The sequence below is a fragment of the Rosa chinensis genome, chromosome 4, assembly GCF_002994745.2.
Source record: "Rosa chinensis cultivar Old Blush chromosome 4, RchiOBHm-V2, whole genome shotgun sequence".
NCBI classification, from domain to species: domain Eukaryota; kingdom Viridiplantae; phylum Streptophyta; class Magnoliopsida; order Rosales; family Rosaceae; genus Rosa; species Rosa chinensis.
The window spans coordinates 15,117,873-15,143,320 of NC_037091.1; the positions used below are offsets into that span (position 1 = coordinate 15,117,873).

A 25,448-nucleotide genomic window follows, 5' to 3' on the forward strand; every position below is an offset into this window, starting at 1 on the left:
TCTTCATTTGCATCATCTCCATCATTGCTCGGTCCAGCAGCTGTAGCTCCACCACGTTTTCTCTTCACAGGAGCCTTCTTCTTCGAGCTTCTGAATGTTTTCGGAATTGTCTGAACCCTCGAAGCATCAGTTGGTGTTGGAAGAGCAATAACTTTTGAATTGGAATCGGAACTTTGGGATGGATTGGAATCGGAACTTTGGGATGAATTATGAGGACAAGCCATGAAATTTGGGAAGTGCTCGAATACAGGATCCTAATTCACCACATTGAAGTTTAGAAAATTCAGAATGAAAAAGTGAAATTGAAAACCCTAGATTACTCATTACTGAATACTGACCTGCGAGGAGTGAAGTGCAGACTGCAAAGCTTCGAGGAGAATCGAGTCAATCGACTATTAGATCGAAACCATGTAGAATTGAAGATCCGAGAGCTCTCTCTAAGATAGTCGGGCATCGGCGACGGCGAATTTCTGGAGCTTTGCGTCCAGTAGTTCACTGGCGGAGGCGGATTTCTGAGATGGAGAATGGCGGAGGAGCTGGTGGCGAACAGAGAGCTGAGATCAGAGAGAGACTGAGAGAGAGAAAGAGAGAGACTGAGAGAAAGAGAAGAGAGGGTCAAAGGGAGGCTGAGATCGGAATAGTCTCGACTCGATGACTTAGGTGGGTTAGGTCTTAGGTTTTTATTTTTTTATTTTATTTTATTTTTATTTTAACATATTATTATATCACCCGATCATAGAATGACAAGTGGCAAATGAGACACAATTCTATTCGGGTCGGTCTTTCGGTCTCTGAATTTTTGAAGCCCGAGACCGAACCGATTACATACATTCGGGTCGGTCTTTGCACCGAACTGAGAATTCCCATATTATAACCGAACCGATTCGGTCTTTTTTGTTCGGTCCGGTTCGGTCCTTCGGGTCCAAACGCCCAGGCCTACTCCAACCTACTAAACTTTCATTAGATTTACAAGGTTGATCATCTGCGCGGTTAACATCGACTTGAACAAAATTGTATTAATTTAAAGTCAAATTGGCATTAGTGACCCTATTCATCCTACCATGTATTTTATGTCTATATATATATATATATATATATATATATATATATATATATATATAAGTCAAATTGGCAAATTTTAGATAGAATAATAATTTTATTACTTATCAATTACCAGAAGGCACGTACATCAATTGTTGTCTTGTACTAGAATCTGTTAAGGTACAAGCTGCCAAATTGATAGGTAACCCTCATTGCAAACAAAATGAGCACACTGATTCTAAACAAGCGATTAAGAAGAGAAGATCATAACCTAGTTAATGATACATGACTCGAAACAACTGAACAAGTAAGTTCGCCTAGAGACCTCAATTGGTGTACGAAAATACTAGTAAATTGAAAAGTGCCTCCCACGGATGTAAGATCCAAACGGTCACGAAATGTAATAAGCCAAAAACAAGCCCAAGCCACCAGTCCACTGCCTTGAGCCTGCAATTGGACAACTCATCACATTCGAACTAAGGCCCAATGACCCAAGCCCAATCTTCTCCTCTTTACCCTTGAATATGACTGAAGACTACTAAAAGTAGTAGGATGGATGTGGTTTAAGCTTATAGGGGGAGGGGGGTGAATAGGCTTAGATGGAAATTATTCTCAATTTTGAGTTAATTAAAATTACCAAACTGCAGTAAGAGGATTGCAGACGTCTATTAATTTCTATGACCTAGATTTAGTATATTTCAAAATTAATTGTGAAGAGGATAGCATATAATCAATATTAGGGCTGGCTCGGTACCGATAACCGAGATTTTTGGGCCAACATAGTTGCCAAACCGAAACTCATCAGTTTGCCATTTTTACAACAGCCGCCTATACCGATAAATCGGTTACCGATGAATTGGTACACCTATGTTGCGGCTCGGTTTCGGTTTGTCGACCGTCGACTATTTCAACAACGGCGACAGCTAGCAATAACGGTGGCTAAAACGGCGGCACGGTGGCCCTCCTCATTCCAGATCAAGAAATTTAGTTGTAGATTTGATTTTTGATTCAAATCTAAGAAGGAAGAAATGGAAGAATGAATAAGGAAAACGATGAGAAAATGGAGGAAGAAGCAATAGAATGGAAGAAGAATAGAATTAGAAATGAAGAGAGAAAGAGAGAGAGAAACATAGAGTTGTTTCTGGAAGATATAGAAGGTGATAACCTTTTTCAATTAAGAATACATATATGTTTTTGCATAACTTATCACAACTGAGCTTGTGGCCTAGTGGTAAGTGGCTTGAGTTCCCATTGAAATTGGCAAGGGTTCGATGCTTGGCAGAAGCAAAAGGGTAGGAATTTTTGGAATTAAACTAAAAAATTTTATCTAGGTCGGTTCGGTAATAGTGAACCTTTACAAAATGTTGTACCACTCCTGAGCCGAGTACCTTACTTCGGTACGGTACTGCCAGTACCAATCCATTGGTTACCGTGTTTGTCGGCGCCGACACCACCGGTTCTGCCAGTTTCCAGTCGGTTGCTAGGTTCGGCAATTAGAGCCAACCCTAATCAATATCCATAGCGAAAATAAAGAACTCAAACACAAGCGATTTGTTGACGCAGTAAAATCCTTAAATTGAGGTAAACAACTGCGGGCCTTAACTCCTGAAGGCCAAATGAAAAGCGATGCACTAAGTGAATATGAACAAACACATATACACTTACAACCAACGCGAATAGCTCTGACCTCAACTATCTGACTAGACTCATCTAAACGGTTGCACATACACCACCTTGTTGTTCTTCACCTTCAAAACTGCTTCTACTCGTCTCTCTAACTTGGACACACGAACTATGCACGCCACTTCCTCCCAATTGACCTCGTGGGGTTCTCGGACATGCAAATGATATGAATGATATGAAGGTGTTTGATTGAATTATCAATTCACTTCAACATGGAACAAGTGAACTAATAATTCTCAATGAAGCTCATGAGTTTTTCTATGAATGAAAAAAGGCAAAATAGCCAAATTACTCCCTGGCTTTTCTCATGGCTGTCGATTTACCCCATGAAATTTATATTTTGATTATCTACGCCCTCACTTTTCTAATTGTTGCCGATTTACACCCTATTGTTATTTTTTAGACTTTCCATCCAATTTTCCGTTAACTTGGTTAGCACATGAGGGGCTTTTTCGTCTTTTCAACTATCACAAAAAAATATATATACAAACCAACACATCGTTAAAGAAATTAAAAAAAATATATACAAAACTGTTCTTCGTTAAAATAAGGAAAAAAAAAACTTGCCCTTGGTCACTTCTTCCTTGTCCATCTCTTCTTCTTCACTCCGTTTATTTCAAGATCGGCCGTTAGCTTGCAACTGATAGCTTAATTAATATTTGGTCGTTAGCATACAAAGTAGTTTTGTATTTTTTTTTCTTGATTTATTAATATATGAGGGTAATATTGGAAGATAGAGGCAAAAAATTTATAGTTGGCCGGGTGTACTAAGATTTTTGTTCGGTACAAATAGCAACATTCTTTTTTTGGGTGATCAAGATCTCTCACATGCTAACCAAGTTAACGGAGAAATTGGATGGAAAGTCTAAAATTTAATTATATGGTGTAAATTGGCAACATTTAGAAAAGTGAGGATATAAATAATCAAAAATAAAATATCAGGGGGTAAATCAGCAGTCATGAGAAAAGTTAGGGAGTAATTTGACTATTTTGCCATGAAAAAATACTCTCTCAACTAACAATGGACGCTCAATATATTCTCTAGAAGCATAGTAGAAAGAAAATATTTTTCTCCTATATGTATGCGCAATCAACTCCCTAAAACATCTAGGGAATTTAAAATTCTAGATCTAATTGACTTCTATTAGGAAAGTAATAGTCCTAAAAATATCTAGGTAATAAAAACTGATTTTTATCCCTAAATAAAATTATATGCATAATTAACCAAATCAATCAAATCAAATGCAACGCAAATATAGGAATCCTATAAAATCAGATATACGAATGAATTCAATTGAAACTCGTCTATATTGGCAAACTAACATTAAAATCAGATATATGAATGCATTCAATTGAAACTCATCTATATTGGCAAACTAACATTAATCACGCACACACTAGTACAAAAATTGAATCAGACGACGGCTAAAAACTGTCGTCTGATACAGAACTAACTGTCGTATATCTCGCTGCCGTCTGATGAAACATGATTTAGAAAACCGTCATCTGAAGAACTCGGCATCCATGTCGACAGCATGTCGATAGGCTGTCGACAGCATTAACTATTGTGTGAACGTTACTCAGACAATGGGCAACTTAAAAATCCGTTATGTGATTGTGATTCAGAAGTCGTTTTTTTTTATAACCGTTGTGTGACTGCTATTCACACAACAGTTTTTTCATATCATCCGTGATCTGTTTTTCATTCAGACAACAGTTTTAATTTTGAGGCTATTGTAAATATCGTGTACATATGACAGCTTTGTGTGGTTATTGTTGTACTAAAAGAATGATTCAATGCATTATATATGCTGGAAGCGAAATCAAAAATGACCAAATTAACAGTAATTGATCAATATATATATGAACTAATTGTTATAATCCACATCATGCACCAAAATGGATTGTGCAAAGGTAATCTTTTATCTACAAAAGAAATACATCTAATAGTACTCTCCTAGCAATATACATCTAGATATTTTCTCAAGAAGTCTAGCTTTGCAAGCTCTGTTGCTCTTATGGCCGTTTGGAGTCTAGCTTTGGAAGCTTCCAAGCACTAATTCAGTAGGATTGTGAAGATGTAATAATGCTGCCTACCCCATCCTCAGGATTCCATCTCTCCTTATACAATTTTTCTAGAAGCTGAAATTAAGAATGCACAAGATGTTAAAAAAAGGTTCTTTTCTAAACATATGCAAATAAATACCAAAGGAAAGTAGAGGTGTTGCTTGGTGATTATAGGAACTGTAAAACATAGTTCAAAAAAAAAAAAAACCCTCCCACACAGATATGCAATAAATCAAAGATCAAACTCTAGAAATCTTTAGCCAATAATTCGACACAAAGCACATGTTCCACAACTCAACTAACTCAACTAAATACTAGCAGTATGTAAACCCAGCAACTTAATAGTTATCTGTCCACTTTCTCACATTTCTCAGCAACCAATGACACCCTCCCTAATATAGGTCAAATAGAATTTGTTAGTACAAAGTAATGAACCTCATGAAGTGCAAACCACAACTCTTGTGAAAGTAATGTCAAACTTATCCGTTCATCGAAATCATGGAAATAAATTAAACATCAAGTTCATGAGCAAATAATCCCATATATTGTCACTCGCATCTATTCCAAGAACCTGGGTGATACCTTACATGTAATCTGTGTGCTTATCGACAGTTCTACAGCAATATTTGCTCTGCTTTAATAAATAACTTCTCTGACATTCATATGTGCATTACACATGAGAAAAGGTCACAAATAGAGTTAAATATAGGGTAAACTATTTTAGTATGCAACGGCGTCACCAGCACTATTTTTTACGAGTTATCAAATACACACACACACACTCCAGATATCTACAAGAATATCTTGCTGGAGAATGAGACCCATAAATATATAGTGCTGGTCTCATAAATATATACATAACACATATATATGTATGCGCACACACATACTACTCAAAGAAACAAACTTTATTTTAATCAAATCAACATCCCACTAATGAGTTAACATTCACCAAGAGAAGAAAATAGAACACCATAATCAATTGCAGAAGAGAAATCCCACCACAAATTGACTGAATCTTGCTGGCAGCTTCAAGTGTGTGACAATTGTTAGATGCTTCTTGAACAAGAGATTAGCATCTTGAACAAAAATGGTGAGCACCAAATCCACCTAATCGAAAGAACTATACATTGTCGAAAAAAGAAATCGACAGAGTTGAACTACACATCAATCAAACTCTAGACCAAGTAACAAACAGAGAAGAAGTCATAATCGAGAAGAATGTTCAAACACAGTGCATGTACTTAAAACTTCAGCGCAAGAGCTATGAAGCTCAGTAAGTCAACCAGTGCAGATCCCTAAAGTGAAAGACTTTAGATTACCAAGAGATGATTCAGTTGAGACAAAGCAAATATATAATTACCAGCCAGTGAGCCAAGAAGCAAATGGTGCCCATTTTGGGCCAGCAAGCATGGCACTGCAATAGTACAAACACCCATAAGTTGGGTAAGAAAAACAAATCTCAGCCATGGATGAACCAACAAACATGATGAAACAACTAGCTATAAACCACCAATAAACAATACAAACTTTTCAAACAAAAAAAAACCAAGCAAAAAAGATTCTCTCTTTTTTAAAAACCAAACCAAGAACAAGTTGGGATTTTGGGAAAGATTACAAACAACCAGTGCACTACTCAATTGTTCATGGAAACAATTAAATTGTAAATCGGTACGTAGAGAATAAAAGAACAATACCACTCTTTCTGGAATTAGGAAGAGACAAAGGTTGAAATCGGGAGCAGGCATTGCCATTAGTGCCTACACATTAACATACAGAAAACTTCAAACAAATTTCTTATTCCACCACTTAATCAATAACAATCTAAACCAAAAGTCGAAAGCTATTCAAGATTGAAATGCAAACCTTAACCAAAATACGAGCAACAATTTGAGTGCCAATATGATCTGGCTCAAATTACACCAAAAAATTACAAGAACAAACCATCATAACATAGCACAGAATCCAAATAGAAACTAGTCAAAACCATAAACTCTATTCCTAAACCCTAAATCACCTGATAGTGACGAAGAAAGGCAGAGATTCGCATCAAGACTATAGGTTTGTGACGAAACCTAAACATCAAAAATAGAATTCACTTAATTAAATCATTTAAAACCAATTAATCAATGAATCAAATCGAATAGAAACAAAACCTGCTCGGTGACGTAGCCTCAAATGGATCACTATTGTGGTCTCCTCTGACTCTTTTGAAATTTGCATCAACCTAAAACAAACAGATTGAATATCAATTGAATGACCCAGATCGAATCGATGGAGAGAATCAGCAGTATATATAAATCAGTAGTATATGAATTAGAGACTCCAAATCTCCAAATCTCTAGTCCAAGCTTTCTAGGTAAATGAACAAGTGTTGAAGCTTGACTACTAACATACACTAAACAAAAAAGGAAAGAGTAAGCATGGTAGAAGGAAACAAAACGAGCAAGTTGTGAGGTTGTGATGTTGACTATCGATGGATATGCATTCAAGAAAGAAAAAGGCGAATTATGATGAAATGAAAAGATTGAAATTCTGAAATTTAAAAATCAATCAAGCTCACTATATTTTGTCAAATGGATCTCAAACCTGGCAAAGAAATGCAGAATGTTTGGCCTAGCAAATTCCAAAACAAACTTTTAAGTCCTACATTACTGGGTAGTACTGGGTAGTATAAAGAATGACTAGATATGGCCATAGAGTTCTCTGAGGCTTGTACTATTTGTTCCAATTAATAAGAGTATATGATCTTCAATTAACAGGCCACAATTTGGATTTTTCAAAAAGCAAACAAACATAATTCATCATTTCAAAACCCATTTGAATGATACAATCAGGAAGAATGACAAGATCAAGTCAATATAGGTAAAAAGACAAGTTACATAAGCCTACTCCAGAACTGTGGGATATGTACTAAGAGTTATGGTTGTCAAAGCTTATTTCTAACAAAAGTTAGAACATGAAATCACTTTCACCCCATCCTACCAACTTACCACACAAGGAAACATGTGCTATAGATATGTTAAAAGAGGAGGATACCAAATCCAATTGCTTACCATAGTTCCATAAACAAGGCCACCTCTGACAGAAGGATGAAAACAAGCTACGTTGACCTCATCTTCTGCACTAGGGAGAATTCTCACAAGTTCCATCGCCGTTGACCCCATTCCTTTCCTTTTTAGCCATTTCATCACCATGTGATCCAAATTTTATGGGCTCATTATGGCCTGACCCTTCTTCCAGTTTCCCATTTTCCTTGGTGGAATTCTCTCCTTCAGTGACAGTCCCAACTAGTCCTTGGACCTTCTCAAATCCCAAATCTTCAACCCCCATATCTTCCACCAAAGAACAGCCTTACAGACCAAAGTCCTGATATAAAGGCAAAATCATGTTCTGTGAAGGAAAAACAAGGAAAAGAATACTGTAGGAAAAAGCCAGAGCAATCCAAATCAAAGATTATTGCAACAGAGAATCTAACCAAGAATCACATGATTAATCTTCTAAGGCCATTTTAATTGATCACAAGTCTACCCAAAGAATCAAAGAAAAGAAGAAACACATAAATCTAAAACTGATAAATTTGCGCATCCTTCACCTAAGATCATGAGAACAAAAGACTAAAACTTTGAATCAAAACTTACCTAGAAACCTTCTTAGTTATCTTCTTAGCCCCAATTTTGACATTTTTGCCTTCAATCCCAAATCCACAGCTCCAATGTTCGAATTCAAATCTTGGTTACCCATAGCTGAATTTCAAATCCGCCGAAAGCAACACGCCACTGCCAAAAGATCTGAAGAACACTAGATGTCTACCCATTAGGTTTTCCACAACCTCTAAACAAGCAAACCCCACACCAATCAGTTCACACAAAAAACACAATTTAATTCCTTCAATTTTAGGTCTCAGAAACGAAACAAGAAGATGACGAAGAACCGGCGTCAGAAATTGCAAGAGAGAGGGGGTTGTTACCAGTGAGATTATTGGATTTGATGTTGGCCTGAGCGCGGTTGGAGCAAAACTCGGAGTTGTTGGGGTCGACGGCGATGGCCTGGGTGTAGAGGTCAACGACGAGCTCAAAGTGGTCGTTGATGAAGGCCTCCGCTATTTCCCAGATCGAATAACCCATTAGGTTTTGGTTTGGGTTTGTCGAAGAGAGAGAGAGAGAGAGAGCTTTCGTTGGGGTTTGTGGAAGAAGAGATAGGGTTTGTCAAAGTGAGAGAGAGATCGGGGTTTGTCGCGGGGGGGGGGGGGGGGGGGGGGGGGGGGGAAAGGATGGAAAGAGAGAGAGAGAGTGCTTTGTCAAAGAAGAAAGTAATTAAGGGTTTTGGTTTTGGTTTTGGCTTTGTGTCGAGAGAGAGTGGTGGGAAGCTGTCGAGAGTGAGGAGTGAGGGCTTTGGTTTTAGGGTGAAAAGTTCTTATTTTTTTTGCCTGAACGTAGGGTTTCAAGCCTTGCCCTATGAATTTGGACAAAGCCCTACAAAGACTCACACAACAGAATTTTATATCAATGTGGTCTGAGTATATGAGGAAATTTGTCTCCTATCAATTTGACTTTCCTCGTTGAGGAGTTGGAGAAAAATCTCCTTGCTTTCTGCCAAACATATTAATCAGACCACAGTTTTATTGTTTCTCGTTGTATAATTACTACATGTTGGGGGGAAAATTTGAGTTTGGAGTGGGGTTTGGCACTACAGATATGGTGGGAAACTTGCCGCTCAATTATTTTAGGGTCATACAACAGTTTTATTCTTAAATGTCTTCTGAACTAGTTCATTATACCATATCAGACGACGGGTTTTATAAAAGCGACGTACAAAAAAATAAAAATCAATCAGACGACAGAAAACTATGATGTGTCGTCTGAGAGGTGTCGTCTGATTCAATTTTTGTAGTAGTGACATATGCTTTTCAGACCACTTCGGGATTGAAACATATTCAATCCCTTCATGCAATCACACAAGAAACAAATATGTTATGAGACGCAGTGAATGAATTACCTTTTAGAGCTTCACTAAGGTCAATTGGGGGTCTTCATCATGTGTTTCAAAAGCTTTCCTCTTCACCTTAAACACTGACATGGTTCTAACCTAGGCCTAACACTTATTGTTTTGTATACGGAATGCCAACACATAAATTCTTATACTAACAACTACTCTCCCTGTGGCAGAGACACTAGGCGTAGCAAAGATTCAGATCGTTAATACCTGGGTCCCAAACCCAGATTTTCCATAGGTCTCATGAATTCACCACTTTAAGCCCATCAATTAGGCTCAAAACCAGGCCAAACACATCACCTACCACACTGATCTAGACACCCAAGATCAGGGCACCCAAACGCAGCCCTTGGCCACTATTGTCACCGACATCCGCTGTGAACCCTACCATTGTAAACATTGAGGCGTTGGGACCTTCCAGGCAATATCGTCGTCACTGGCAGAAGCTAACAACCGATTTATCACCAGACCTCGCCATCATCATCAGCTAGAGAAGCAACACCGCCATCAAAGGTTAACCAAGCCCGACGATTAAGCAATGCCTCCCCACACAGCAAACCTCTAAGAAAAGGAAATCGAAAATATTAAAAGAACAACAAGTGTCCTAAAGATTAAAATCAAACATCGAATAAATCACGAATGATATCCACGATATATTAGTGAGAAACATCATTAGGGGAAGGGCGGCCAGAGCCGCATAGGGTTTGGTATTGCTATCGTTTTATTGGCCATTAAATAGTTGATCATGACTCTTCCGGTTTATATTGTACCCAATATTTTATTTGTGACATTTGTATCACACTGATATTAAATATAATTATAAATCAAAATGCCAACAAGTAGATTAAGAACATATTTTTCTTCAAAAAAAATAACTAAACATTGAAAATGAACGATCATGCGGAAAACTAGGATGATAACGTACTCAATTTTTTTATTTTGGTGCCGTCAAAAGAAAATCCTTTGAGTTTGTCCAAAAGAAAAAGTTATTGCGATTGGTAAGACATAAGAAAGGAACAAATCCTTCACTATTGCAATAATAAGATCAAAACTAGATCAAAATATGTACACAAACGCTACAGCAGAACAAAGTACAAATCTGATCTCCGTATCAGAAAATCCACGTGCCATTTCGGCATCCGTGGTTGTCTGGAATATCCATCCCCCCCGGTGTCTGTGTATCTATTCTAACTCTAGCGCACCCCCTCCCGTCTATTTCAAACAAACATTGCCGCTACGAAAATTGTGCCCATTTTGTTTTTCCCAGAAACAAAAAGAAAACCAAAAATCGTTTGGAACGTAATGGGTTTTGGCCCTTCTATCTAAGCCTTCTGTCGTCTTGTGTATAACTAAAATAAAGGGTAAGGAAAAAAGAGAGAGAGAATCAAGCAGTGGCCACAGTGGGTAAAGGCGGTGGTGGTGGTGCAGGCTGTGGAGTGGTGGGGGAAGAAGCACCAGTAGTACGATCAGACCGTGCAGCTGGGCGTGACTGGGACGAAATCCAAGCGACCCACCTGGATACGAGCCTGAGCTGTCGCTGTTGGTAACGCTGCTGATGGTTTTGGTTTTGGTTTTGGTTTTGGTGGTGCTGATTGCTCCTCTCATTACTGCTCCCTCTGTTCGAAAACCTGCTCAACCCCGTGATTTCCGACACGCTTCGCTCGTTTATTACGCCTCTGCCATTGCCACAGCGCAACGGTTCCTCCTGCCCCTGACGTGTCAGTCCGTTATCGCTTATGATCATCTCGGAGCGAAGGTAGAGAAGATCGGACGGCTGTACGTCGCTCCATCGTTGGTGGAACCCACCGCCGCTGGTGTTGCTTGATCTGGGGGAGGAGACGATGATTCGGTGCTCCAGCCTCGTTTTGTCGTGGCTTAAAAGAAGGCCGTCTTTTCTCGGACGTTCTTGGCTTCCGGCGGCGGCGGCCGCGGGTTCGGTTTTTTTCCGGAACCAGGTCCAGCTGTCGAGGGACCTCCGGAACGACGACGTATTGTCGTGAGAGGAGGAGCCCGGTCGCTGCTCCAAGGCGGAGGAGTGGCGCCCCGAGACGCGGCGGATTCCCGGGTCGGTTTCGACGTTGATGACGACGTCGTTTTGGTGGGGAGTCTGGGGCTGGCTGTTCTGGTGGTGCAGGATTCTGGCGTCTTCGATTAGGAGGATGTCTTCCGGGTCGACCCGGTAGCGGCAGAGCGGGCAGGTGGAGTGGGCGTCGAGCCACGTGTCGACGCACTCGACGTGGAAGGCGTGCTTGCATTTCGGGAGGAGGCGGAGGACCTCGGTGGGCTCGAATCGGGTGAGGCAGACGGCGCATTCGAGGCCGTCCTTGTGTCCCCGGAGCGACCTGAACCGGAAAACCGGGAGGGACTCGACGACGGCCCGGTCGATTCCGGAGTTTTTACGGAGACCCGCCCCGCCGGGAGGTCCGGAGTCGGCGGTTCCTCCGATGACGACGAAGCTGCCGCGCTTGCAGTGCTTGGCGTAGAGGAGGAGAAGAAACGTGAAGGAGAACAGAGTCGTCAGAACTCCGACCATGATGGCCATGCTGGGCCGGAACGACTTGGGCTTCTCGGCGGTGTCCACATTAAGTACAGGCGGCGGCGGTGAAGCAGACGTTGTGGCAATGTCGCCGATTTTCGGGTCCGGGTCGGGGTCGGCATTGGAGAGTGTAGAGAGAAAAGAGAGGAGGGTGATTAGAAGAACGAAGAAGGCGGCGGCGGCGGTGGTGGTGGGCTTGAGAGAGAGAAAGAGAAGGCAGCCCATGTTGTTTGTGATGAAATGAACAAGTAGGAAGGAAGTAGAAGCTGTTAGCGGGTGTGAGGGTTTGTAGAGTTTGATGGCGGAAAATGAGGGGCCTTAGATTATTCTTGTCCAAACATACAAACAAAACCAGACAAACGCATTAATACCCTATCCCCAAATCTTATAATAATTTCTTTTGGTAGAACCAAAATTATCACTTGCATTATTGAAGAAGCTCTACTGTGGCCTAACACAGACAGTAACAGAACCAGAAAGGCTCATTTTAATGAAGGCGATCAACTGAACACGCGATCGATGGGACGTCAACCGGTGATCTGAGCGTTATGGTAGCAGAACACGTGACGCATGTTTGTGATTGAAGCACAACAACGAACACTGGCACAAGGATGGTCCCTATACTGGTTCACCTTTTTGGTTGAGGCTAGGGATTTTGTAGGTGCAGATTTCTTCTTGTCTGGGATGGGATTGGGTACGCCGGTACGGTTTCATCTGCAGCTCTATGTTGCCTCGTATCAGCTTCAGTTATAGGGTTACCTATGGAAGCCAAGTAGATCTAACGTGATGGCTTTCAATGACTTCTACCAACTTGACCCAAACTTCCAATTTCCCCAAGAGTCTTGGGTGGACCAAGGTCCACATACACTATGAGTTAATTTCCGGTACTGTTTCAGTTTGGGAAGAGTGTTGGGTGGACCAATATTCACATGCACTATGAGTTAATTCACGATACTGTTCATGAACAGTACTGGGAATTAACTCATGAACAGTATCGGGAATTAACTCATGGTGCATATGGACCTTAGTCCATACTAAAATTTTTGTTCAGTCTGACTGAATGAACAATACACTGGGAATTAATTCATGATGCATGTGGACCTTGGTCCATACTAGAATTTTCGTTCAGTTTGACTGAATCTTTGAATTCAGAAAATGCAAACTTGAATTTGATAACGGTTATGTAGAGATTCTACAACTTAGGGTGGATTAAAAAAAAAAAAAAATACTATGTATCCAACAATATGCCTAAACCCACAAAAAATACTATTGTTTTATATATGTTTAGTTAATTTTTTGAAAGTGTTGAAACAATAGTGATAAAAGTCAATCTAATAGTTGGGTCTACATTTGTACGTTTGTATTTATTTGTAAGCTATTAACGCCATTCATGTACGATGCTTGAATATGAAATAAACATTGATATGTAATAGTTGAATACTGTCAGACAATCTTACTTCTTATGTATATCTTGGGTAAAGATACTATAGAAATAGTATAGAGTAAAGAGTGGTACCACTAGATGTTTGTCTCGATTCGTAAATTATCAACGTCATTTATGTACAATGCCTAAATACGAAATAAACATCGACATCTAATAATTGAATACTGTCGGATAATCTTACTTTTTTTGTATATCTTGAGTAAAAGTACCATAGAAATAATATAGAGCAAGAGTGGTACCACACTACCACCAGATGTTGAGGATGTGACTCATATTACCCTTCCAAGTAATTATGTTTGTGAGGTTAGATGCCACATGAATCGTCAAGGAGACTCTTATGAGTTATGACCACTATACAATTACTAGTAACATATGACCAACAAATGCCAACTCTCATTTCTGACTTGATATAGTACCGATTGTTATCAATGGGCACACGATGTCATTTGTCCACCTCGTTAAGTTGATCCAAGTAGTCTCAGTTGAGCTTTTAGAAAGAAAAAAAAAAAACTTTGGTTGCATGATGACTACTTTTTGGTTATGAGTTTGGTCCCCACAAATGGTGTCAAATATTTTCATGGAATTTTGAAACATAGAAGTGTGTGAACTACCAATTAGATCTTGATGACATTTGCGTCCACCCCGTTTTGAACTATTAATTGGTATGATCAAGATACTTATTTTTCACCTTTACACTTATTATTTTTTTTTTTTTTATCACAAAGACCGACAATGCCCAAGATATTAATAAACTCTCAAAGGAATATCACTATGAATAAGGATTAGGCGGTTCTTTTATCAATTAAGGACATCATTATAGTCAAATGCTCAAAAAGATAATTGTTACGTTAGAAAGATCACCAATACAAAATGAGATTTTAGCTCGGGGATAAACTTCCGGTCATCGTGCCGATGCTCCATTTTTTTGGTCACCACGCAAAACCCTACAAACCAACAAATCTAAATTCCCCTAAAGAGTCACGATAAGAATTTTTTTTATCTTTTTTTTTTTTTATCACTTCATGTATAGTAGCAGCCCATTCTCAAATCTGAGCCCAATGGTAACAAAACCCATCCGATATTTGTGAGTTTGAACCAACCCAAAGAAAGAATGATCCAAAAAACATGGGTTTGCCTTTTAATTAATGTAAATAAGGAAAGGAAGAGATAAATATAAGAAGAAAATCCGAACCCTCGGTGGCCGAGAAAGAAAGCAAAAGAGGCGTGAAGAGGGTTTCAACTTCGAATCGCAGCTGATCGGAGGATCCCGCATTCCGTTCCATAGGTACTCAATTCCCCTTTTTCCCTCTCCAAATCTCTACTTGCATGTTCTGCTCTTCAAAACCCTAACCCTAGAAATTTCCCAATAACCCTAGATTTCTGCTCTCAAATTAGGGCTTCTTTTCATCTCTCGCATCCGGTAATCATCGATTGAAGGTTTGAATTGCGGAAGAGTGGGTGGGAATGGAGATACAGACGAGCGGGAAACCAATTGACTCGTTATTGGAGAAGGTGCTATGTATGAACATTCTGTCTTCCGATTACTTCAAGGAGCTTTACCGGTTGAAGACGTATCACGAAGTTGTGGATGAGATTTACAATCAAGTAGACCACGTCGAGCCGTGGATGACTGGGAATTGCCGAGGTCCTTCTACTGCGTTTTGCTTACTCTACAAGTTCTTCACCATGAAACTCACCGTCAAGCAAATGCACGGCCTCTTGAAGCACAAGGACTCTCCTTACATTCGAGCGGTACGCACGCCGCGATATATACATATGTCATTTCAATTTAGTTCAGTTTCGCCTGTTAATTTTTCTAATTTTGTTGTGCAGGTTGGGTTCCTCTACTTGAGATATGCTGGAGACCCGAAGACCATTTGGAATTGGGTTGAGCCCTATATTACAGATGACGAGGTAAAATACATTATGTTTTTGATACTTTAGTTGCATAGAGAGTGAAATACATTGTGCAGTCTGCTGCTAATTCGTGTTTAACTTCCTTATGGAAAGTTTGTTGGCGGTCATCTGAATCGTTAGTGTGATTGGTGAGTGGTTAATCTGGTGCATTTCGTTAGTATTTATCAGTAGTTTATGAACTTACCTGAAATCCTCATCAAAGTCCTTCGATTTAAAAAAACTATCCCAGTCATTCATCCAGATATTTATGTGTGTTTGATCTCTCTAGCATTTAACGGTTGTTGTAGACCCAATCATTGTGTTTCTATAAAACATACTAACCATTTATCTGTCTCAATTTGCGTCATTTGAAGTCGTTGTAGTGGCAGAGTTGCTTAACCTTGATAGAAGATAACAATTAATGGATTAATCCTCGTAAAAGTTCGCCATAGGATGAGCAGTTGGGTGCATCTTGGAGTCGGAATCTCAAAACTGCAACTAGTGAGTTTTGGTTGACTTTCAAGTCAAAAGATTGTTTTCCTAAAGTTGTGTTCATCTTTTATTATTATTTTCTTATCGTGGCTGATTATAGGTTTTTTTCTTCTCCTTTTTTTTGCTCCCATGTTTTTGGAGATAACTGAAAAGTCACCTCCTATTAGACAGCATTTGACAGTTGAAGATCTCCATTTCTCCCCTATTCTCTTGTAATGTTAAAAGATTCTCAAAGAGGGGAAGAAAAAAGAATGTCAAAATGTTGAAAAGCTTTTAAGATTTTTTTTTAAAATATCAATAACCAAGTGACTGGCTTTCCTCCTTAACTTCTCCAATTGATCGCCCCTGTCTTTTCTCAAAGAAGCAGTACCCTTTAACTTGTTGAATAGATTCCAGCCTTATGGATGTCTACACTCGATGAACTTACAAACTGCTCAATCCTTTAGTATAAGTTTGACCCGTAAAATCTTATTTCTTATCTTTTAAGGTGAAAGTATATTTATTATTTTCATAGTTTGAAGTCCATTTGGACTCAGCTTGGAACTGCGAGGAGAACTATTCTTAAGTAATAATATAATCTGAACCATTGAGTTTTGATACAAATTTAATTAAGTAGGATTGTGACATGTTCAGTGCAGTCAATGAGCTGTTCATGATTGCCTGCTTTGAATCAATTATGTTCCTGAAGGGGTGTGTTTTGGTTGGTAGTGTGCTTCTCTTTTCTATCTATACACGACTGGAATTGCCACCCTCTTTTGAGTGGAAACTGCCCTCCAGTTACTCCAGTTCTGTGTTTATATTTCTAACATACTTAACATCAAAGATCATCTTGACTACGTCTTGGATGTGATTGAAAATTTGAAATTTAGTTTCTTTAGCTTTTTATGATTCTGTTATGTTGTTTATGGCTTCCAATGGCTGAACACTACTTGTCTAGTGAATATCATCCCTTTCCACTTTATCTGCATGTTTCTGTAGTTCTATAGTTCTCTCTGTGTGTGTATGTGTGTGTTAACCTTACATTTGTGGTCATATTAGCATATTGTTTTATTCTTCCGGAACTTAATATTTGTGGGTTTCTTTTTCAGAAATTCTCTCCAGGTTCCAATGGACGAATGACCACTATGGGTGTATATGTGCGTGATTTGCTACTTGGGCAGGTTAGTTTCCTTCCATAATAAGACATGTGAAATGAAATGATGTCGAAATAATTATACCGTGTATCTCTGCCCTCTCTTTATTGCTCTCTGTCTCTCTGTCTCTCTCCCTCTCTTCCGTGAGTCAATTTACAAAGCCTTTGTAAGTGTGTATAAATTTACAATTGTAATATATCTAGACAATTAGAAGATATTTTACTACATAAATTTCTAAATTATATACTTTAGTACTAGAATATAGTCCTTCCGCTGGCCGACTTGGATCTCTTTGTTCTCAAAGATTTTTGGCCTATTAGGAAAAGCTTTTTTCGGCCTATTATTTCTCATTTCTCATGATAAGTTGGATATGATCTATGGACTTTTAAGTGATGGAACTATCTTGAGAATTGTTATTAAAGTCAGGAAATTGCATGAAAATAAGAATAAAACAACCTACCTCCAACTGAGACCAACTCTTCATAGTTCTGTTTCCAAATTTTAGGTTGGATATATATTAGTAGATTGTGTTCAGACCAAAAAAGAGAATTACAACATTATGAACTCAATAATTTATGATGGATATGGTACCCATTTCTTTGTTTTTTTGGAGAAACAGTTCTGTGACATTTTATAATGTGGTTTATGTAACAAGGCCTTCAAGCCCTACCATAAAAATTGTAGATATCCTGCTGTTGATGCTCTATATTTTACATGTAAAGCATGCTTTGTAGCATATACCTGAGGCAAGCTTCTGTTCTAAACCCAGTATCAAATTACCTACTTTTTTTTTTTTTTTTCATTTGCGAATGTTGTTGACGAACTGCCATTATTCACAAATCTTGTTGACAAACTTGTGTAGCATGAGGCTCTCTCTATGCCCACATTTTCTTTCAAGAGTTTTACTTGTTGAGAATATCTAGGACTAATGAGGATCTGAGACAATTACCTACCAGCTGAAGTTGTATGGAGTACTAGAAAATATTGGTTGGTTTTCAGCTGATTAGCAAGAAGAAAGCACTCTCCCTGTGTTAATACACTTACAAGCTCACACACACACATCGAACATTGTGTATAGTTCTTGTTAATGCTTCTGGGCTAGTACCTTGAAATCTTCTACCTAATGTTCCACCGGTGCAGTCCCTTGCAATCACAGATGCTGCTTTTCAGATTACAGTGGATTGAGATCTGAATACATGTTCTCCTTGGAGCTGTCAAGCATTGTCTCAGCATGCTACTGTTTAAGGTCCAAAAGCAATAGGATTTCAACAGTGTTATTGATTTGTAAATTTGTTGTGTTCAAAGCCGCAATTAGATCATGATAACATATATGATAAATTTTGTAACTGATCATGGCTGATAATTTTGTGTCTGCTGCATGGGGTGCACTTTATTTAGGAAACATCAAGCTTTAACATTCTGCGCTTTATAAAACTGTTGTGTTACCCGCATAGATTATTAATACTTTTAATATACTGACATTGTATATGTATATTGTGCTATTGCAGTACTACTTTGATACACTTTTCCCTCGCATACCTGTTCCTGTGTTGCGGCAGATTACAGCTAATCTTGAGAAGATGAAACTCCCAACAAAACTCTCTGGTGTTACTGGGGAGGCTACCCGTCATGGATCTGATGACACTGCCCGTCGCCCACCTTCTGTGAAAGCGGCACTTTCAGTCTCCTTTGGTCAACGTGCCCCACACCGTGCTTCGACGAGGGACTCATCACCTGTTCGTCGAACTTTACCGCCACCGCCACCTTATGAAAAAGCTAGCACTGATGATTTACAGAGCCGTCGTAGCCAGAGCCGTGAGTATTCTGACAGAGACTATTCGGACAGGGACAGGGATAGGGGAAAGGACCGGGATCGGAATCGGGAAAGAGACAGGGATAGTGATCGTGATCGTGAACGAGAAAGGTACAAGGAACGGGAGAGGGGTCGAGATAGAGACAGATCAAGGGATAGAGAACGAAGTTCTGATTCTGATAGGAGGTCAAGATATGCAGAGAGAGAAAGCCGGAGGGACTATTATGAGAGTAGCCGTGATGGTGGTAGACATTCTCGTAGGAGTAGGAGTCGAAGCCGCAGTAGAAGCAGGAGTAGGAGTCGGAGCTTGCAAGCTGGCACTGCTCCTCATGTAAGCCCGCCAAGAGATGTAAACAAGGATAGAACATCTGTATCTAGCAATCTGGCAAAACTTAGGGATCTTTATGGTGATGTGAGTGTCCAAAAAGGGGATACTAGTATGGATAGGATTCCGAGGAGCGATAACGGTGCTGAAGAGGTGATTAGGCTTGGTGGTCACCGATGGAAATAGTACGAGGAGGTTTGTTTATCTGTTATCAGATGTCTCATTTGAGTCTTCTGGCCATATACTCCTGTGACCGGGGAAAGAATGGGGCAAATCTTCCCTCATGTTTTATGTCTGTCTGCAAAAGGCATTGAAATGTATTGATGGATGATATCCATTGCATCACCTTCATGTCGCAGTGCTGCTGCTGCCTGTATACTAGACCTTATTCAGAATTTCAGTTTTGAAATCTATTCATGCCTGGGGCATATGTCAAAGTTTGTAACATTAAGATAAATGATTGCTTAATTTTCAGCTCTCTTATCATCTGAATTTTTCAAATTGTTTCTGCTAAATATCAAATGTTTCATGGACTAGCGAGTGGTATTTGCTACTGCTACTCTGGATTGCAGATATATTATTGACTCACTGTTCTAATCATTAACTGATGCAATTTGAGGTGTATTGAAAGCTAGGACAAATTCTCGTTCATCTCTCTATTTTCAAAATTGAATTGTTCATTTTCTATATCCTCATTTTCTAATTGTATCAATATTATAACACTAAATGTGTTTATGAATCGTCAATTTATTCTATGCAAATTGAATAATTGGGCGATCTCTAATTTGATTCCTTTTTGGCGGATAAGATCTTGAGGTTCTCATAACCAATCATAACAGCCTCTAGTTATTTAATTTTGTCGGCTGGAACTGGTGTACTTGACAGGGTTATGTGTAGAAATTCACCTTAAAAAGTTGCGAAAGCAACCTGAATATAAAAAAAAAACAGATAATTCATCAATCACCTTAGCAAGGTTTGTGTAAGATATATACACGTCTGCGTCACAAAAAATTAAAATACCGCAAAATAAAAACAAAACGTTTATGCCTACACGGAATTGTATTCTTAATTGGGTTTAATTTATGCTGTGGAACTTGCTTGATGTTGAAGATCAAGACAGGCACTATCTAGGTATAGATATGAGATATTCTCCCTCCACGGTCCGTACCATCTCGTGAAGTTGACAATTGCCAAATGGCTGAGTTGGAGCAAATTACTTTAATCATTTAGAAGATACCTTACAAATGGGGTTGCATTCAGGAATAAATGGATACTTGTCCACACACTATAACAGGTGCTGCTGGAGTATTGGTTTCTAGGGAAGGCTTTATCTATGTACTCTGTACAATTGTACTCTCCAAACCTTTCATAATACGATACCCTTTCTCGTTCCCGTCTCTTCTCCTTCTCACTCAAAACTTTCCACCATGACTTCTCAGGCACACATCACTCTTTCAGGTTAGTGTTCGTAATGTTAGATATCTGACGTGCTATGTTGCGAGTTTATATTGCCAGTGAATGTACACCATGCATTTTAACAGAAGTAGAATAAAACAGTAGTGGTCTAGATTCTAGATTGATAGTCTGTTGGTATAACATGTTATAGAGCATAACACCTGCATGCGGCGGTGACAGACATCATAGAAATTTGCCACTAAATATCAGCTGAAATTTTCTGGTTACAATATATTTTTTTTGTGCAGCAGAGGAGAATGAAGAAGAAGAAGCAGTACTGGTAATCAATGATGGAGAAGCTGACGGCAACGTGAAGTTTCGGATACGAAATCTGACCAGAAGATCAGAGAGGACAGGAGGAGGAGGAGGAGCTATCATACTGAATGAGCTGAGCGTGGACATCCCAAAAGGAGTGATCGTCGGAATCATAGGCCCAAGTGGCAGCGGCAAATCCACGCTTCTCCGAGCACTCAACCGCCTCTGGGAGCCGCCTGCCGGCACTGTCTTCTTGGACGGCCATGATATTAAAGAACTCGATGTTCTCAGTCTCCGGAGGAAGGTCGGAATGCTCTTCCAGCTTCCTGTTCTTTTTGAAGGTACCCGTTTTCATAGATCAATCATTTACCAACTAACAGTCACCAATGTCTCTTTAAAGCTTCAAAAGCCACACCCAACTTCTATGTTCTCACATGTTCACCATCACAATCGGTTAATGGCAAATTATTTTATTTGATAACTTGTGAGTTCTGAGTTTATGTCATTGCTTAATTTATACACATGTCAGATTTAGTTTTTAGTTTTTTGTTGCTTTTGTTTTTGCTGACATAGAAATGGCTTTATAGATTATTGGGATGGTTAGCTATGGTTACACACAAGCTCTGATTATCAACCATTCCACCTTGTGTCTGTTTCTGTTTTTTGGGCACTCAGAGTTTTAGGTGATAATTATGACAGTGATAGGAGAGCTATAAAACCATTTAATGAACCTTTGTTCAGAGTGGTGTTAGCAATCCAATTTAGTTTTCTATTTAGCATATTGAGATTTTTCTTCTTTGTGGGTTGGGGGTGGGGCTTGGGATCTATAGAACTGCTTGATTTGGTGCATATAATACCCTATGAGTACTTCTTTTAAGTATTTCCAGCCAGGACCGAAGTATATTTTAACATGAACTCCATCATAAAGGGGATCCCCACAAGTCCACAACCAGCTGTTATATTTCAATAATAGTAGTGGTTAAACCTAATTGTCCTACTACTTGGATGGTATTGAGATTTCATATACAAAAGCCTGAACTATGAAAATGGGTTCAAGATGACTGTTAATGGATTGAATTATGCAGTCTGATGTATTCTGATGTATTGTGCATTGCGATGACTGCACATAGCAAATGCTGTTCCATAGTTTTATTGCATTTTCTGGTGTAGATGTTCCAAAAAGTCACTCTAAACTGGACATAAGTTGAGTATCTTATATACCATGATCCAAAGTGTATTGGGTCTAAATTCTTTAACTTACGCGTGTACTTAGTTGAAGATCTGGAAGGAGAACATATCTATATGAATGTATATGTTCTTTAACAACACTACAGATCTGTCTTCATTGTCTAACTAACCATTGGAGTCAACTTCTCAGGTACTGTTGCAGACAACGTTCGTTATGGTCCTCAGTTGAGTGGGAAGAAGCTGACTGATCAAGATGTTCATAAGCTACTGACCCTTGCAGGCCTTGATTCATCTTTTTTCAGTAAAACAGGTTCTGAAATATCTGTAGGCCAAGCCCAAAGAGTTGCACTTGCTAGGACCCTAGCCAATTCACCTGAGGTGAACACCTGACTAAAACACGAAAGCTCATGACCTTAAGTTTAGTAATAATTTTCTGACATCCATTGTGCTTACATATGTTGAGTCATCTTTTCTCGTTGTGTATCTAAGTGTCATATTGAGTTATCTGAATGTTATGTTGTCGAACTATCAAACTGTCTAGCAAGAAAATGTTGTTGTTTTTGATGATGTGTTTGTTTTACGTGGAAGGTTCTGTTGTTAGATATGTCATATTGAGTTATCGGAATGTTATGTTGTCAAACTATCAAACTGTCTAGCAAGAGAATGTTGTTGTTTTCGATGATGTGTTTGTTTTACGTGGCAGGTTTTGCTGTTAGACGAGCCTACTAGCGCCTTGGATCCAATATCAACAGAGCACATAGAAGGTGTTTTAGAAAAGCTGAAGAAGAAACGGGGCATGACAATCATAATGGTCTCACACAGCATCAAACAAATCCAGAGAATTGCTGATGTAGTGTGTCTCCTTGTGAATGGTGAGGTTGTTGAAGTTTTAACACCAGATAAACTCTCAGAAGCCAAGCACCCTATGGCCTTGAGGTTTCTTGAACTCAGCTCTTAATCATCTCCCCATGTATCTCTCTTTCTGTCCGAAATCGGGTTTGCATAATTGTTCTGTAGCCAACATTTAAAGCATTTCCTGATATTTGTACTATGTACTGGTTAAGTGGTGATCATACTTTTGGCCAGTTTTGGGAAGCTAACAACTTCTTACAAGAACTGTATATTACTCGATATTTGACTCCCTCATACCTTTTATATCCCTGTATATACATTTTACTACTTTTGCATTCCTCAACTCAAGATTGAAGAAGCATTGGATTCTAGTCTAACCAAGACGCAGCTCTGTGTGGCTGGTCCAAAGAAAGTCCTGAAAGGACATGATGATCGTTGTCGTCTTCGTTGCTTCTGATTCGGCTTGGTAGGTGACTGAGTTTTTGCCATGATCTGAATCTCCTCCTGTTGAGCTTTGCTCAACATGTTCCACATAATGTGTACATCTTGGTACCCACACATTTGCACATCATCTTGAAGCTTTAGCAGACCACCTACTCCACCACACTGATCACCACCAGCACCACCTACATGGGTTCCACAGTGCTTAGAAAAATTGCCCCAAAAAAGTCTTACACTGCATTTTTTCTAGTAAAACCTACTAGTTAGATAAAATCCAAATGCCATATACGCTAAAGAATAACAAGTTATAGATGAAGCAAGAACCAAATATTACCTACAGAGTTACGATGCTTGAGTCTATCAGAGAAGGCAAGCAAAGCTCTCCTTAGCTTAAGCAACCAATCCATAACCTAGAAGAGCCAGGAACAGCAGCCTGAGGCTACTGAACCAGAGCTAAACTAGGGAAAACAATGTAGATAGTAGAAGATGAACAGTTGGGTTTTGGAATTTATATACCAAAATGGAGGAGGAGAAGAAGAGAGAGAGAAAATGGCAGGCACTTGGCAAGAGGGGCACCGAATCCCCATAACACGTTTCTTGATGGGTGTGCCAGGCGTCCATCATCGAAACCCTTCCACCAGCCACGAGGGCATCTTCTTTCATTGTCTTCTTCTTCTTCTCTCACTGGTTTATCTCTAAACCAATTTTCAAGTTCTCGAGCTTCGGTTACTCTGTCTTGAACTTGGCTTTGGATAGAAGTCCCTCTCTTGTATGCTTTTCTGTTGCTTTATAATAATGCACATTAAATACCAATGTACCGTTACATTCGGCTACCTCAGTGTTCGAGTCAGAAGCTTACAAGCTTTTCTTTTTTGAGTCTCGAGAGTAACGAAGAAAAGCTTACCATCATCAATCATTTTCGTAATTTCTCAATAAGAAAAAAAAGCGACAAGGAAAGCGCACCAAAAAAAAAAGAAAAAAAAAAAGGACTACCTGTCCATCGTGTGTATGAGTGTCTCATTGTAATTCGCGACTTAGAGTCACGCATGTCGGGGCATCACATGAAAATGACGATATTTGATAGTTATGTTGTCCCTACCCATAATGGGTAGGAACGCCCCTCTAACCTTCGGGGCCGGGCCTAAAGTCTTGCATATGTTGATATCAGCGTATCACATCATTAATTTCTTACTTGGTTGTGCTTTCTACCCATCGTGGGTAGCAGCGTCCCTAGCTTAGGGTCTTGCATGTATGCATGTATCAAAACGCCCATTTAATCTTCGGGTTTCAATGTCTAACTGTATACAATGGTGGTTGTGCTACCTACCCATCGCGGTAGAGACGCCCCTCTAGCCTTCAGGGCTTAGGGTCTTAAATGTGTGCATGTATTCGATGTGTCGCTCTATTAATTTGTGGTTGTATAAGACATTTAAGACTTGGCAATCCTAAGTTTGATGTAATTCATTATAATCACTATAATCATTATAATAACTACAATTTTCAATGCGGGATATTTGTACTCTTAAGACCTGGTTACCTCACCAACTCAATTTTGTTTGACCTTTTTTCTTTAGTTCTTTTTAAATTCATATGCCTATAATCCTATTCATTTATCGCACAGCACTGTTCATCAAGAAAGAGAAAAGCATAAACCAGGTCGATGTGTATCGCAATGACAGAAGAATCAAATTCTGCTCATGCATGTGCCTTCGATCAACTGCTAGTTGTCCAAGGAACTGATGAAAAGCACCAAACCCATTCGAACTTTCAAGACAGTAAGACACAACGCAATATATAATCAAATTCAAGGGTTGCCATATCAATCTTTATTC

General features: G+C 39.2%; 3 protein-coding genes and 1 long non-coding RNA gene across 10 annotated transcripts; 2 read left to right on the forward strand and 2 right to left on the reverse strand.

The window, feature by feature from the left end:
• Positions 1-4,712: 4,712 nt before the first annotated feature.
• Positions 4,713-6,848, reverse strand: LOC121052576. Its single transcript, XR_005809506.1, has 4 exons — positions 6,658-6,848; positions 6,489-6,551; positions 6,155-6,208; positions 4,713-4,866 (listed from the first exon to the last, which is right to left on the reverse strand). It is a non-coding gene; the product is annotated as an uncharacterized LOC121052576 (long non-coding RNA).
• Positions 6,849-10,792: 3,944 nt separating this feature from the next.
• LOC112196388 (RING-H2 finger protein ATL43) lies at positions 10,793-13,068 on the reverse strand. Its single transcript, XM_024336717.2, has one exon. It carries the CDS (start codon positions 12,545-12,547, stop codon positions 11,171-11,173), a length of 1,377 nt encoding a protein of 458 aa, XP_024192485.1. The 5' UTR covers positions 12,548-13,068; the 3' UTR covers positions 10,793-11,170.
• Positions 13,069-14,909: 1,841 nt separating this feature from the next.
• On the forward strand, positions 14,910-20,000 carry LOC112195970 (pre-mRNA splicing factor SR-like 1). 6 transcript variants are annotated; one of them, XM_024336215.2, is made up of 5 exons: positions 14,910-15,051; positions 15,162-15,518; positions 15,600-15,680; positions 17,243-17,314; positions 18,796-20,000. In XM_024336215.2, exons 2-5 carry the CDS (start codon positions 15,231-15,233, stop codon positions 19,609-19,611), a joined length of 1,257 nt encoding a protein of 418 aa, XP_024191983.1. In that variant the 5' UTR covers positions 14,910-15,051; positions 15,162-15,230; the 3' UTR covers positions 19,612-20,000. The 6 variants fall into 6 exon arrangements, 4 of the variants coding, with proteins under 4 accessions (XP_024191983.1, XP_024191982.1, XP_024191987.1 ...); XM_024336214.2 differs by having other exon boundaries at positions 14,940-15,051; positions 15,143-15,518; XR_002934862.2 differs by adding an exon at positions 18,428-18,533 and having other exon boundaries at positions 14,941-15,518; positions 18,796-18,937.
• Positions 20,001-20,694: 694 nt separating this feature from the next.
• Positions 20,695-23,480, forward strand: LOC112195972 (ABC transporter I family member 17). 2 transcript variants are annotated; one of them, XM_024336221.2, is made up of 4 exons: positions 20,695-20,883; positions 21,129-21,476; positions 22,514-22,701; positions 23,027-23,480. In XM_024336221.2, the coding sequence occupies exons 1-4, from the start codon at positions 20,853-20,855 to the stop codon at positions 23,279-23,281; spliced, it is 822 nt and encodes a 273-aa protein (XP_024191989.1). In that variant the 5' UTR covers positions 20,695-20,852; the 3' UTR covers positions 23,282-23,480. The 2 variants fall into 2 exon arrangements, with proteins under 2 accessions (XP_024191989.1, XP_024191990.1); XM_024336222.2 differs by having other exon boundaries at positions 21,132-21,476.
• The last annotated feature ends 1,968 nt before the right edge of the window (positions 23,481-25,448 follow it).

Coding starts and splice junctions, on each gene's coding strand:
- LOC112196388 (XM_024336717.2), bottom strand. CDS start 12,547: ATGGGCTGCCTTCTCTTTCTCTCTCTCAAGCCCACCACCACCGCCGCC.
- LOC112195970 (XM_024336215.2), top strand. CDS start 15,231: ATGGAGATACAGACGAGCGGGAAACCAATTGACTCGTTATTGGAGAAG. Junction 15,519..15,599: donor ACTCTCCTTACATTCGAGCG/GTACGCACGCCG, acceptor TTTGTTGTGCAG/GTTGGGTTCCTCTACTTGAG. Junction 17,315..18,795: donor GTGATTTGCTACTTGGGCAG/GTTAGTTTCCTT, acceptor GTGCTATTGCAG/TACTACTTTGATACACTTTT.
- LOC112195972 (XM_024336221.2), top strand. CDS start 20,853: ATGACTTCTCAGGCACACATCACTCTTTCAG. Junction 20,884..21,128: donor GGCACACATCACTCTTTCAG/GTTAGTGTTCGT, acceptor TTTTTTGTGCAG/CAGAGGAGAATGAAGAAGAA. Junction 21,477..22,513: donor GCTTCCTGTTCTTTTTGAAG/GTACCCGTTTTC, acceptor TCAACTTCTCAG/GTACTGTTGCAGACAACGTT.